The sequence below is a fragment of the Leptodactylus fuscus genome, chromosome 2 (genome assembly GCF_031893055.1).
Source record: "Leptodactylus fuscus isolate aLepFus1 chromosome 2, aLepFus1.hap2, whole genome shotgun sequence".
NCBI lineage: Eukaryota > Metazoa > Chordata > Amphibia > Anura > Leptodactylidae > Leptodactylus > Leptodactylus fuscus.
The window spans coordinates 112,816,744-112,831,753 of NC_134266.1; the positions used below are offsets into that span (position 1 = coordinate 112,816,744).

Genomic DNA, 15,010 nt, shown 5'->3' on the forward strand with positions numbered 1-15,010 from the left:
CGGACACGGTTGTAAACGGACACTTAAGGACACAACATAATATCCCATTTAAATTCATGGAAATTGTAAACGGACACAGCTAGTGTCCGTTGGTAAAATCTTGCGCGGACATTAGCTACGGACACTAGCTGTTGGACACCTACGATAGTGTGAACCCAGCCTAAGATTGGAGGAGTTGGCTGCCAGCTTAGCTGGAGATGAGTCCAGACTCGGTCTGCTCTTCTGTTTTAATGGCAGTTAAGTCTAGGAATCCTGAGACATGCTGCCATTTGGCCCCAGAAGCTTACATAAAGTAACCAATGACGGTAACCATGAGCATCTCTAAACCGCACAGCCCTTTCTGTACATTATTATGGGGGTAGCCATCTTGTCTAAACTCTTCTCTTAACAGCACTTCAGAGATACGCTTTGTAGCCACATGGACTATATCAAACTGCAGTATGAAAACTGACTATTCGCTGAGATATAGGGTGGAGCATTGTAGGCATGTGTTCTGTGATCTGAGTAGAGGTCTCTGAGCAGGGAGTGTGTGGAGGTGAGTGGTGTTTCATCACCTATTCCAGAAATTTATCCTAAATTATCTCACTCCAGCTGTTTAATATGTAGATGTTAAAGTATACCTCCAGTTATAAACAACTTTAATACAGTAAGTTAATACTGCATTTAAATATAAGACGCTTTGCAATAGATCTTATTAAGGAAATCTTTTCCTTCACCACGTATTAAGGCTATGTTCACATCTAGAGTTTCCAATAGAGGCTCCATTGCAGTGTCCGCCTGAAAAGGAAAAATTAGTATGTTCACACAGCGTTTTTTTGCAGGCGGTTTTTTTATGTAGAATCAGTCTCAAAATTTGCCTGCAAAAATGCCTCCCATTCATTTCAGTGACAATCACTTGCAGTTTTTTTTCCGCTACCAATTTTTTTTCAGCTAGCGTTAAGAAAATGCGACATGCCCTATCTTCACACGTATTCCACATTGGCATCCAGTCGCGGCTAGCCATGCGAAAAACCCACACGTAGAAAAGCCACATGCTATTTTACTATTATTTTAGTGGTCCGTCTCCAACCTACCAGAACAATTGTAGTATGAACTTAGTGTAAGCTGTTCTCCTTCAATCTGACAGCTTGTCTACATTAGATTGGTTTTGAGCTTCACACATGGAGCTCTATGGAAAAGGGGGAGAGGACTAGGATTCTTCAGCCAGCTAGTTAATTGATTTATTTCCTCATTCTGTGTACTAGTAGCTTATGATCTACAACCTAACCTGCTACAATAGTTTACAATCGCAAAGCGAAGTAGCAACTATTTGAGTGTCTTTTCTGTCCCTGCTCCCCAAAATATGCAGAAACCAACTGAAGAGTAGAGAAGAAAACATATTTCTTTAATAAGATATATTACAAAGTTTCTAAACCTGTACTATGAAAAGTTGTTTATAACAGGATTAAATTTTCATTGTAATTCTGTGATGTTCATTGTAAGCCAGTGATGATGAATGCTGAGAAGTGATCTCTACAGAACAGGAAGTATCAGCCTATTGTGAGGCTTGACGACTCATATCAATTATTTTTTTTATTTTTTTAATGTAAACAGTGATTAAATTAAAAAAAAAAAAACACCACAAATATTCTTCAAAATGATACTTAAAGGGGTTGGCCACTTTCAGACCAATATTGAGAGAAAAATGTTATGGTTTGTATAATAAAAAGTTATACAATTTTCCAACATACTTCCTGTCTCAATTCCTCACGGTTTTCTAGATTTCTGCTTGCTGTCATTCATTCTGTTACCTCTAGTGGATAAAAGTCTGATCATGGTCATGTGACTTACGGTCCATGGTCATGTGATGAGCACACAGGTGTACAGCTGATTAGCAGGCAGATGTCTGATTACTGTGCTGTGATTATAACGAGCAGCACCTGTGCGCTCATCACATGACCATGGACTGTAAATCACATGACCATGGTCAGAGTTTTATCCTCTAGAAGTAACAGAATGAATGATAGCAAGTAGAGATCTAGAGAACAGTGAGGAATTGATACAGAAAGTATATTGGAAAATAGTATATCTTTTTATTGTACATTTGTCAATATTGGTCTGAAAGTGGCCAACCGCTTTAACATAAAAACCTAAATAGGACATTTACTGATAATAAACTGCCTTTAAGATGTACTAACTCGCTATACTTGATATTATACATGTGTTAACCTGACATAATAACATTGAGTATTTTTACATGCAATAATGTTACACTGAAATATAACATGCCAAAATATATTCTAATTCCTAATTAATTACCCCACATCCATTGATGACACAAGTGAAGATTCTAAAAGACTCTCGTCTGCTTTGGGCCCCTGAAATGTGTACATATAAAATATAAAGAGAGACAGATTAAAACAATCTTCTAGCTTACTGACCTATTTCTAGCAAGAATTTATTGTATAAACATGACAAACTAAAAAGCAACTGTTGAAAGAAAGTGACCTAGTTAAGAATAGATGCAGTCAACAATCTAAAGCATATAGACAAGGAAGTTACTGTAAAGACTGGGCCCATAGTAAACTTTTGACTTGGGAGGGGGGCCGACAGCTTAGTTCCCCCTTTCCTAGCTCCCACACAGTATAATGCCCCATTTACACACTATAATGTTCCAAAGTGACCTCCAGATAGTATCATGTCACAGAGTGGCTTCTCCAGAGTGTAATGTCCATAGCACCTGCCCCTGCAAAAAGTATTGTTGCATCGTGTATAATGTCCCATTCTGGAGCCTAAGGTGTTTGTTGCAAATATTGCAAAAAAATCGGGTCGGCAGAACCTGTAATTTTGGAGGTACACCGTCCATTAACTATTTTTACCATATCATGTCGCTGGAACACACGAGGCACCCTGGATGGCATAAGGGGGAGCGGAGGTGGCCATGAACAGGAACTAGGATTGGTAAGTAAACAGAGTTAACTGCTGGAGATTACTCTAGCAGGTAACGGCCTATTTAAAAAACATGAAAAAAATAAAAAAATAAAAATCTAATCTAAATCTAAAAATCTAATAAAAATCAACTAAGCCCCCTAAGGTCACGGGCCCCGTAGCAGCTGCTGTGGCCATACTTTGACACTGCATATAGGACTAGGTTACTGGCACCTAATGTGTCTGGCAGTTACTTATCCTCCGCAGCCATAGGAGCCAATGCCAAGCATACATTTTATTTAAAGTGGAATTGAGGAATAAACTGCTAGATATTTTTGTCAACTGAGTATCTCTGAGGGAAGAAAGGTTTGAATTTCAATATTGACCAATCCTACATTCACACCAACTGTATATGATGGGTGTCAGGTTGTCCAAACTCATCTTAATTGTCAAGTTTACATAATGTTAAGATTCATATCCAGAGTATTCAAGCCATTTAAAAATAAATCCCAGATGCTTTATTCTAGTAAATTAAAAATCTGGTCAAGAATGGAAAACTAGTAGACATCTAAAATGATATATAACTTATTTGGGCTCCTGATATTGGTCTTTAATTGAGAAATTAGCAAGTGTTCAACAGATCAAAAACATACAAACCAGCAAAATGTCTCTAACAGGACCTTGAATATCCATGACGCGACCACCTTGTATAACAGATTTAGGGAGCCTGTTTAAGAATTGTTGGATCGAATGCCGGGAACCTAAAAAGTAATGTAATACTCCTTTGAGCCTCATAAGAAGGGTATTCTTATGTAATATCCCTTTAAACATAATCAGGAAGTTTATTGGTGCTGGGACCCAGACATTTACCAGTGTCAAGATCGCAGCGCCAAACTCTTGTAGCACCAACAACACATACAAAAAATCATGAATAAAAGTTTACATTTGGTATTGTCCCTATCCTGTCCATACCTGATCTTTAGAGAGTTAAATATGCTGACCACTTCTCCAGCAGTATATGTTACATGTATCAGACATGCAGTATCTGTTACATGCTTCTTTCCGCATAGATTGTAAGCCCTTGCGGCTTTAACATGTTAGTGAATGACAGCAAACTATTACTGGTCTTTTGTTTCAGTATTTTTGAGAGCACAAGCTCTTATTAGAGTTGTGGTGTACATATTATTCGTGCACACTTCGATCTATTAGGTTATATGTGTTGTGTAAGTGAAAGCACGATTGAGTATGAATTTTAGATGCAAATATCTTTTAATGCATTCTTAGAAAAAAATTATAATAATTTGTGTTTGTCACAAAGTTACAAGAGGGTGGACATGACTTCTGATAATCCACTGAGACAAATCCTTAAATTGTCTACCTTCAAGAAATATATGGTTTGGGAGTGCCTTTGCTTTTTATGGTGTGTAATCTCTATTTTGTAGGGTGATACTTTAACATTTCCAGCTGGGGCCCCACGCCTCAAAAATTCTGCAGCAAAAAACAAAGCTTACAGTACCTGCAAAGTAGAATGGATTCTGGCAAATCCTATCCACAAATTGCAGAAAAATATCCGGACAAATTAACGGAAATGCTGGAATTTCAAAAACTGTTGCGTTTTTGTAAATTGCAACATGTCAATTATACGCATGGCGTTTTCCGTAAAGATATAATAAAGGCAGAAAGTCATAGATTGTAAGCCCCTCATAGATTGTAAGCTCTTGACAGGCAGGGTCCTCAAACCCATTGTGCCAGTCGGCCACTATTCATATCATACTTGTTTTATATATTTTGTGTACCGTATGTAAACCCTCAAATGTAAAGCACCATGGAACTAATGGTTCTATATAAATAAACAATAATAATAAAAAGTCCACAGAGGAAAACTTTATGGACTTTCTGTGAAAAGTTCTGTGGCTTGCTATGTGAGGCCTTAGCCTAAAATCAGATTTCTGGTCCTTCAAGTTCTGGTGATTAAGATATGTGCATGCAGGTGTAGGTTTAAGTGATTTACTGTGCACATATTAAACTCTTATTTTTAGGGAGTTTGGTACATAGGTTTGAGGCAATATTCACACCTTTAGTCCTGGAAGCACGACTTTGGCTGTTCAAGTAGGATTTATGATGTCATAACAATGGTAGGAGGATCAATTCCCACTGCACTGCAGATTGGAATAGGTAGGAGTCAGAGTGGCAAGAGAGAGGTTTCAAGGAGCTGATGGATCGTTCAGCTACCTTACTTCAAAGTTGTCTTTCTCCAAAAATGACATATATCACAAAGGTATGTCAGTTATCATTGTAATGTGCTCTGTAACAGGATACTGACAGCTGAATAAGATTGGGCGGTGGTAGACGCCCTTTAAATTGCTACTAACTTTTCAACACACTTTTCATAAATCAACAGAATAGGGAAATATAAGATAATATGCACTATATCTTCATCAGAGAACTATACAACTTTTTTCACTTATCTGGCTCTTTTCTTGTGCCACTTTCCATAAAACAGACTTTCACTCTGAAACCTCTACTGAAATGTGTTATGAGGAGGGGCAGAGTAGTAAGAAGAAGCTTAGTGACAGATAAAAAAAAAAAAAAAAAGACTCCAAGCAGCTAAATAGGAAGCTTTCTATCTCACTCTAGCGCTCTATTCACACCAACACTGTTCATTACTAGTTTACAGGATCCTATATGATATTACTACAGCTTCCGAGTGGGAGAGCGATGTTTATGGAGCAGATTCTTCTCTATTTTCTGTGTGCTGTGTATGGCAGACGTCATAGCAGATAGTTTCCACCCACCAGCTTAGGGAGAAAATAAAACAAAGACCTTGCAGTGAGGAAAGCTGCTAAATAGAATGGCCAGATATCGTGTTACCCCTCACGTACACACACAGTACTACTGATTCATGCAAAGCTTGTTGAATAGTTAGGTAACCCTTTAACCAGTCAGATGCACTGAAATTGTTCTATAGGTTTTATTTTTAATATTAGCATACCTGGTATCTCACTAGTCTCATTTGGGTTTTCCTCTGCACAACCAACACTATGACCGGTACCTGGAAACTGATCCCAAGGTCTACGTTCACGGAACATAATATTACGCATATCTGTAACCTGAGCAAAGAACATATATTCATTACATATCATACAGGACATGTTATAAAAGGGTTAAGTGCCTTATCTATCACTCTACGTCGATAAGTAAAATACTAATGTAACAGGTTATTTCATTTACTTTGTCTTTTATGGCACTATACGTAATACATGATGAATGTTTATCATTAGATTAAGGCTGTGTTTACAATTCACATTTATGACCAATTTCTAACCAGTCTCACAATCACCATTTTCACTAGGATTGTAGAGTGAAAATAGTGACCTAAAAGAAAAAAACTCTTATATGAAATTAGAGGGGATTGTGTTACCAAGAGGAAAAAAAGGCGGACATTTATTTGCACATACAATGTATAAGCTAACTCTATTCTCAGAAATTGCTAAAAATATTGTAAATTGCCAATTCAGAACAACTGCCTAGATACTGATCTGACTGATACTGGTATGATATTTGTGTAACCCCATAAAAACAGATGAAAACAATGTCACAATTTAGAGGATATCTACAGCCAAAGCATGCCCCAACACTGCAGCAGATATTATCAGCACAGCTGATAGAAAACTATTCCACATGATCAGTCATGTCTGTCTGCGAAGAGTCTGCATTAGCGATAGCTTGATAGGACGTCTTGAGGGCAAAACAAAGATACGGTATCGTTAGGATAATCTGATATGTTTGACATTTTTATATACCATGTACAATGGTAAATATTAGCTCATTCCCCTCTTGTGAATAAATGAAATTTTGTAATATAGTTTGATAGTCTTCCCCACCTTCCAGTGGCCTGTTGTTCCTCTTTCTCTACTTGTAGTGGGTATGGCAGAGGTTTTCTGGGACATAACTGATTACTTATACTTTGGATCAGTTATTAACTGACATCCAGGACCCACGAGGATCTCATGTTCATCAGTTATACGGCCTGATCGCAGCTCAGTCCCATTCATTATTCTAAGCTCCGATACCAAGCACAGCCATTGCACAAATGTGTGGCACTGTGTTTGATAAGTTGGGAAAAGGCTGCAGGACTCACTTAAACATATTTAGCTGATGCTAGGTAATGTAATTGTTTGCAGCATAATGCAGACAGGCCCAAATAGTAGATGCTGGAAACTGCACAGGTGCAAAACAGCGATATAACATCCACACACACACCTACAATCCATAAGGGGGTGGATGCCTAGTTCGTAACGCCAGTCACATGGTAATGTGGGGTGCAGTGTGCTGGATTTACAGGCTATTAGAGATGCCCATACCATTAGATCAGAGGTAGGCTGTCCAGTACCTATATAAGAACACCCTACCAACACCCCATTTTCCCTCAACTAACTTTACAGGGCCTGGCTGCATCCGGCAAAAAAATTGAGTCAAAAACCTGACATATTAGTATATATTTTGGCCATAATCCACAAGCTCACAACATGTGTCAATGCTCCCCATGTCTTCGGAGCGCTTATACTACAATCATAAACTATTTACGGAAAGAGACATTATAAATTAGATAATTGAAAGAGCTGACAATTGAAATTGATAATGATAATTGATAATTGAAAGAGCTGAAGAGCTAACAGCTGATATTAAGCTGACATTTATCATTAGAGCAGGCAAACTGCTTAGCACCTATATACCAGCACTCTATTTCACCTCAACCAATTTTTTGATTTTATAGGAACCCTTAATGATGGTTGCAAGCTTGAACATTTTGGCAAAAATATCTAAAAAAAATTCCTCATGCACATTAATTCATTTTTTGCAGGATGCAGGAAGGCCCTGTTCTCTTGGTTGAGGGAAAATACATTATTATGATGTTGTAGGTTCAGTTCACGGGAGCCATAAAGGCCAGAAAGGGCGAACTGTATTTCTTGGCCAGAATACAGCTGTGTGAAAGGGCCCTGAAGGAAGCAGAACACAAAGCCTAGCAGTTACATTGAACTATGAAAAGCTTGACCACTCAGCAATCATGGAGAGAGAAAACATATAGTATACAAAATCAGCAGAGGGAAGGAAAGTATATATATTATGTTTTATATAATATAAATCACTATAAACACCACCTTCGTACACCCAAAATGTATGTTATAGTAAACATTGCATATGTATAGAATATTGCCATGAACTATAATAACTAAGTTGTATGAGACTGGAGCCACAAAGTTGTTCCCCTTGCAATAACTTGGTGCAGATTTCTGATATTTGCCTTTTTGACACTATACATTTTCTCCTATGTTGTCTGACATTAAACTCTGAATGACCTTAATTGTAAGTAGTTGTGACTTCTACTACAACCAGAAAAACGTCATTCTTAAACATAAAAAATGTGCTTACAAACAACATAAAACAATGAGTAACTTGGTGATACTTTGCTCTTAGTTACCTGAAAAGTAACTCCATCGGGAAACCGAGCCTGCAGTTCTGATGGAAAGTATCCATCCATGATGTCCCTCAGGCATTGCTGAAATACAAAAATGACCAGTACTTGTTAGTCAGGATGACGTTATCCCTGGCTTTATCCCTATTGCCTCACAATTTTTTTTTACTTGTGTTGAAGACTCTTGGTAGGAACGAAATGGCCCCTGGAACATGATGATTCCATTTTTATATAAGGTGAGTGGTACAGGTTCAGGAAGCTTCAGTCGTGCTGCCCGCTCTTTATATTCTATATGTGATACTCCATCTCCTCCCAGCACATTCAAGTCCTGTAGATTTTCCAGGACTCGATCAAAATCTGGCTGGAAACTGTAGCCAGACTGTTCTGTGTATATGCGAAGCAAAAAAAAGAGGTGTTTAAATGTGACTGTTACTTCTTCTTTTTCCCATTTAGCACCTATTATGTTTAGAAATTTTTAGGTGGCAAGAGAACATTGACTTTGTTACCTGAACTGCCCTGTGGTGTCTCCTGTTGGAAATCATTAGAGGAACCTTCATCTCCGACCCAAATAAGTCCATAATCACTAAGAAACTGCTGAATATACAGAAGCAACAAATTTCACTCTAATGCGAAATACAATTTCTCAACAAGTTATAGAAGCATACCTATGGCTATAAAAAATAAATAAATAAAAAATCATTTCTTATTCAATGTAAATGTTTATTTGATGGACTCAAAGAGCAAAGGTGCCTATACTGCATATCTCAGTCCCTTCCCTCACTATTTCTGTAATGGATCATTTTCGTTGTATAACTAGTCTCTTTCCTGTGTGAAACCTGTTCTATGATGTGTGCTCTAACCAATCAGCTTCCTCCCAGGAAGGTGCTATTAGTCTTTAACCCTTTAACGTTGCAGGGACATTAACGCTCGGCAGTTTTTTTCTTTCTTGCATTCCAAAATCCATAACTTATTTTATTTCTGTTAATCATAGTTGAGTGAGAGTTTATTCTATGAATGACGAGTTGCCCTTTTATTTTGCACCAGTTGGGAGTACATATAAAGTTTTGATTAGCTTTTATTAACCTTGTTTTGTTTTTTTTTTTGTTTTGTTTTTTTGGGGGGGGGTTGCATCATAATTTTCATAATTTTTTGCATTTTGTTCCTAAATCATTCACTTTACATTAAAAATGACATGTCAACAAAAATTGACATGTCCAGTGGGTCATTACAATTAAGGTGATACCAGATTTATTTTAGTTTTATGTTTTGTTGCATTTACTAATAAAACACCATTTTTCGAAAATGTACAATTTTCACGTTGTCACCATATTCTGTCGTTTATAACTTAACTTTTGTTGACGGATATAAGTCAGGGCTATTTATTTGTGGGGGAAGTTGTAGTTTATATTGGTACCAATTTTTGTTACATGTGACTTTTTGATCACCTTTTATTGCTTTTTGGGTAAAGAAATGTAAACAAAGTACGCATTGTGATTTTTTTTACAGCATAGGAAATATAAAAAAATAAGTAACTCTGTTTTTGGATAGTTGGGGCACACATAGGGATATCTAACATGTTTGTTTACTTCTGTTTACATCATGCATTTTTTAACCTCTCCCCACCATTCACTGTACTATTATGGCAGATGTTGGGTCTTTAAAAATGGCAGCCACTCTGCTGCAAATCAGCTACCATAGCAATAGGGTCTCCGCTGTATTGTTTTCTGGAGTCCATGACAGCACCTCTTGCAAGGAGACTGCCCATTCTGGGACAGGAAATCTGAGGATATAAAAAGGTTACACATCCGCCACACCTGCATACACTAACTTACAGGAGGACATAAATCCCTACTATTGGTGTAGACTCTCAGAAAATAATAGGAGTAAATTTATAACTTGTTTAATCCTGAGAACTATGGAGGAAACAGCTGCCTCAAAAGACATTGCAGCAACCTGGAACTGTAAAAGAAGATTTGCTGAGAAGAAACTTCCAAATATATGATCAAGCACCTCCTCACATCTAGACTGTGAAAGCTACTTCCTAGTAGGAAGGATTGGGACAGAAAGAGGGAAGACAAATTATCTGACAATGATACGGTGGTATAGGGAAGTAGAGAGGAAAAGATATTTCTAAGACTCTATTAGCAGATGTGATTGCCAGGGAAAAAAGCAATCTTAATAGTTAGCAATTTTTCTAAAATCTCCAGAGACTGAAAGGGGACCTGAGAAATATCCTTAAGGACCATATTAAGATGGAATTTTTCCAAAAAGATCTTTACAAAATTGCTTTTTCAATGCCATAAGTTCTTTGAAATTTAAGAACTAAGACCTTGTCTTGAGATCCCATCTGCACTGCCACCATAGACGAGTACTGGGGGGAGCGTTCCTCATCGCTCAGCGTCATCATTGGTGGTAAGCAATGCCCTCTCTCACAGTACAGTGCAATAGACGCTGCTGTGAGGAAGGGCGTTCCTGACTGACTGTCAGAAACGCCCTTCTGACAGTGAAGAGCTACAGTACCAGCACCGATAGCTCTTCAGCGAGGGCACAGGACATGAGAGCCGATAGGACACTGAAATTCTAGGGGTGTATTACACCTCATGTGCCCCAGGAGGTGAAAGGTCCTCTTTAAGACTTACGGAAGACCAGCTGTTGAGCATTTGGTCTGCTTATTACATACTTGGCTGTGTGCTGGGAGAGCAACCCCTCTCAAAACACCCCTCCCCAAAGATACAGTGTACCATAAGTGACACCAGAAATTATAACAGTCTGGTTCCAAGATACACAGCAACAACCCCATGGCCCCAGAAGTAGTGTTACCCACACAAAAGTGTCCAGCGACATCCGGAAACTACCAAGATGCTGTATGTCAGCACTGCAACTGCAACTCCCTCCCTTCTAGGGTCAACAGAGGAAATTTTCTAAAGGCAATAGGACAGACTGCCAAGCTGCGGTTGCAGGGAACAGGAGGGAGGCAGCACCGGGCTCAGCATATAACACCACAATGGGCTGTGCAATAACACAAGTTATGCATGCTAGAAGTAGGGAGGTAAAAGTTGACTTCCCCATCTTCAGCCCCCATGATGTAAATGTTTAGACAGAACGCCAAGTGGGAGCACCAACTCCACAGATCTTCCCATCCAGGTGCAGGAAATCTAAACTCAGGAGTGGGGAGGATTTAGCCCGTTTATATCCTCAGATTTCTGGACCGGAAATGAGCGGTCTCCTCGCAGGGGTGCTGTCCTGGGCAAAATTTTGCGCTCTACTGAGGCATTGATCACTGTGTTATTATAATGTGTAAAGAGTGACATGGAATATACTAGCAAAACATACATAATGGGAAATAATTAACTTTACAGTGTAAAGTGTATTTGATATGTCTAGTATATTACGTTGGTTTTCTCTGGTATGTGTCAATTGGAGTCAAACAGTTCATGCTTCTTACAAAAAATAAAGCTGATTGAATAGACTACAGCCGGATTTACAATATTAATAGACATACCTCCATATCATTGACTTTCTTCTGCAGTTCCTTACATTTTTTCTCAACCTCGTGAACTTGCTTCTCCCCTTGTGGATAGTCTATAATCAGAAGAGTAGTCAATGACTTCATCAGTCACCCCTTTTCTACACATGAAAAATGTCTCACCTATCCTCCGTATTTGCAATTTCTTAATCTTCTGCTCCAAAGCAGCAATCTCTTGATCCTAAATTACAAATCATGTGAGATTAAAACAGTGTAACCCCAACTTCTGTGATATTCTATGAACAGTTTGGCTATTTGCTAATATTGTATACAGATGAAAACAGCCCACATATTGTGGCTAAAGATTACATAATTATTCAAACTAAAGCAGATGGATGAGCCACTGCATTTGGACATTTCATCCACATGCTGCAGTTGCAACCATTTCCTTATCCACTTATATAAACAAAGGAGTAGGAGAGCAGTTTAATAACAGTCCTATTTGTATCCAGCTCACACATAGAAGTCTATGAAGAGAGAAGAAAAGAAGAAGGCTGTTAATTGATTTATAGCTTCATTCTGTGCAGCCGTAAAGTCTTATCTTCAAACATAGCTGCTAAACTCTGTTATTCTTATAACACTGCTAAAGCAATTAGTGTGCCTTTTCTAGAAGCGAAAATCGAAAAATTCCTCCGGATGGAAGGGGTTAAAGTGGAGGTTTTGCCCTTCCCAGAAAGCCCTGTGCCCACTTTTGAGGAAAATGGCATGCATGCAAAAAGGTCCAATTTTCTAACACAAAATATGCTTTTTGCCAAAATTGTGACCTGTCTATGCTGGAGAATTGGTGTAATGCTTTAATAAACCTCCCCCTCATGGGTAAGCTGCACATAGATCACTGTATATCAAACCTTGAGCTGGTTTTCCCGTGCTTGTTGTTTCACTCGGGTCTCCAACTCACTCACTCTTTTCACAGTGCTGCTTAAAAGATCAAAGTCACTTAAGCCTGCAAAAAATTAGAACAGATCATCCATATACAGGTCATTCACATACCCAAATCTTATAATGTGTATTATTTCTTACTTGAGATTCTCACCATGTTCTTTCCCAAATGCGTAGTGTCCCATCTGTTGAGATAGACAGTTGTTGGAAGGAAGACCTGCTACTGAAAAAAACAAAGTAAAGAAGAGAACTATATATAATCTTACTAACAATAGTTTCCTATACAGGAAATGGAATTTCTACTTATAAGACAAGGGTCTGGACATAATGGCAGTGTAAACTGTTCCTATGTGAATGGAGCCTACTTACACGTTACACTATATACCAGAGCTTAAAGGGGTTGTCCAGGGAAAAAAAATATTTTTTAAAACCAGCCAGGGTGGTGTTTACAAATAAATAAGTAATCATATCATACTCTTTCCAGCGTGGTTCGGTCTTGCTGCCTGTCTTAAAAATCTATTATTTTTTGCCCAGACAACCTCTTTAATCAATATGACTTTGGCATATGGCAATTTGTGTCACATTGTTGCCTAAGCACTTGATGTACCTGAAAAAAAAAAAAAAATCAAATCCAAACACAAAACGTACTAGATATAAAAATAACAGCCATTAGCCTGCTCTTAACAATCACCCACCTTAACAACGATCAAAAAATAAATAAATCACCAAATAAGGGTGCATTCACACTACGTAACGCCAGCGTGTATCACAGCCGTACACGCCGGCGTTACAGCAGGGCTGCCGAACACTTCCCATTCATTTCTATGGGAGCCGGCATGCGAGCGCTCCCCATAGAAATGAATGGAAAAAAGCAGTCCATTCATTTCTATGGGGAGCGCTCGCATGCCGGCTCCCATAGAAATGAATGGGAAGTGCTGTAGCGCCGGCGTGTACGGCTGTGATACACGCTGGCGTTACGTAGTGTGAATGCACCCTAATAAGGAAATTTGCCTGGAGCGGTCATATGGGTAAATAAACATTTTTTTTTATTTTTTTTTATTACTAGTGTTATTTAGAAAGTAGGAGGGGGGAGGGTGTTTAGATTAGTGTAGGGATTTCAAATTATCCCAGACAACCCTTTTAACATTAAAAAAAATAGTAATTTAAAAAAACATTTTTAAAAATAAATTGTGGTTGCAGAGCTGTGGTGGCATTATCAATAAATCTGGAGTGGTCAGTTGCAGCAGGGGACAAAGTTAGCTGGCATATAGCCTTCAGATGGGTTAATAAGTACACCCATATACCTTTAGCAGTGCTTGGAGTGATTTCTGGGTGTCTCTGTGAGCTACTAGCATCCTCTGCATTTGTTTACGATGTTCAGCTTCTTGATGTGCAGCTTCCTGTGCACCTTCCACACTAGTTCCATCTCATTCAGCCCTCCCTCCTCTCTCACTCCATTCCACCCCGTCTACCTAGCTAATCTATCCTGCCCACTACTAGCCCCTTCCCCTGCCTGTCTTCCTAGCTAAGCTATCCTGCCCACTACTAGCCCCTCCCCCCTGTCTCCCTAGCTAAGCTAGCTTACCCATTACTAGCTCCTCCCACATCCCCCAGTCTCCCTAACTAAGCTATCCCACCCACTACTAGCTCCTCCTCCATCTCCCTAGGTAAGGTATTCCACCCACGACTAGTAGAAAGGAAGAGGGGAGGAGCTGTTCCAGGACACAGGAAGGCTGGGGATGGGGGGTAGTAACGGTGATGTTTAGTTTCGGGAGTGATCAAATGGAATGTAACTGGATTATCAGAAAGTGTAATGGGTAATATATATATATATATATATATATATATATATATATATATATATATATTTTATTTTTTTTTATTAAAGTAAATTAAAAGTTAGGCAGGGGGAGGGGGTTTAGTTTAGGGGTGAATTCTTAGTTTATCCTTGACAACCCCTTTAAAATAACAAAAACCAACAGAGTCTGCATGGCAATTGTGATTACAAAAAGCATGCCTCTAACACAGCAAGTAAAACATTAAGAGGGTACTATCTCAGGTGGGGGAAGGTAACAGGTAAGGCACCAAGTACATGCCAAACCGGCTACTATATTGATAAACGCTGGTCGATGCAACATAATTATACATTAAATATATACTATATGATTGCAAAGGCATCACTTATTCCAACATTACAGTATACCATATACCAAGCCCAGTTC

General features: G+C 38.6%; 1 protein-coding gene across 1 annotated transcript in view; it reads right to left on the reverse strand.

The window, feature by feature from the left end:
* The window catches only part of UBXN11 (UBX domain protein 11), a 29,241-nt gene that overhangs the window by 2,115 nt on the left and 12,116 nt on the right, over positions 1-15,010 (reverse strand). Inside the window, exons 4-13 of the mRNA XM_075264443.1 lie at positions 12,943-13,011; positions 12,758-12,852; positions 12,033-12,090; positions 11,886-11,965; positions 8,890-8,977; positions 8,553-8,767; positions 8,390-8,467; positions 5,900-6,017; positions 3,565-3,668; positions 2,299-2,357 (exon numbers count right to left, since the gene is read on the reverse strand). Coding sequence (XP_075120544.1) covers positions 2,299-2,357; positions 3,565-3,668; positions 5,900-6,017; positions 8,390-8,467; positions 8,553-8,767; positions 8,890-8,977; positions 11,886-11,965; positions 12,033-12,090; positions 12,758-12,852; positions 12,943-13,011 — 964 coding nt within the window. The remainder of the gene's footprint in view (positions 1-2,298; positions 2,358-3,564; positions 3,669-5,899; positions 6,018-8,389; positions 8,468-8,552; positions 8,768-8,889; positions 8,978-11,885; positions 11,966-12,032; positions 12,091-12,757; positions 12,853-12,942; positions 13,012-15,010) is intronic.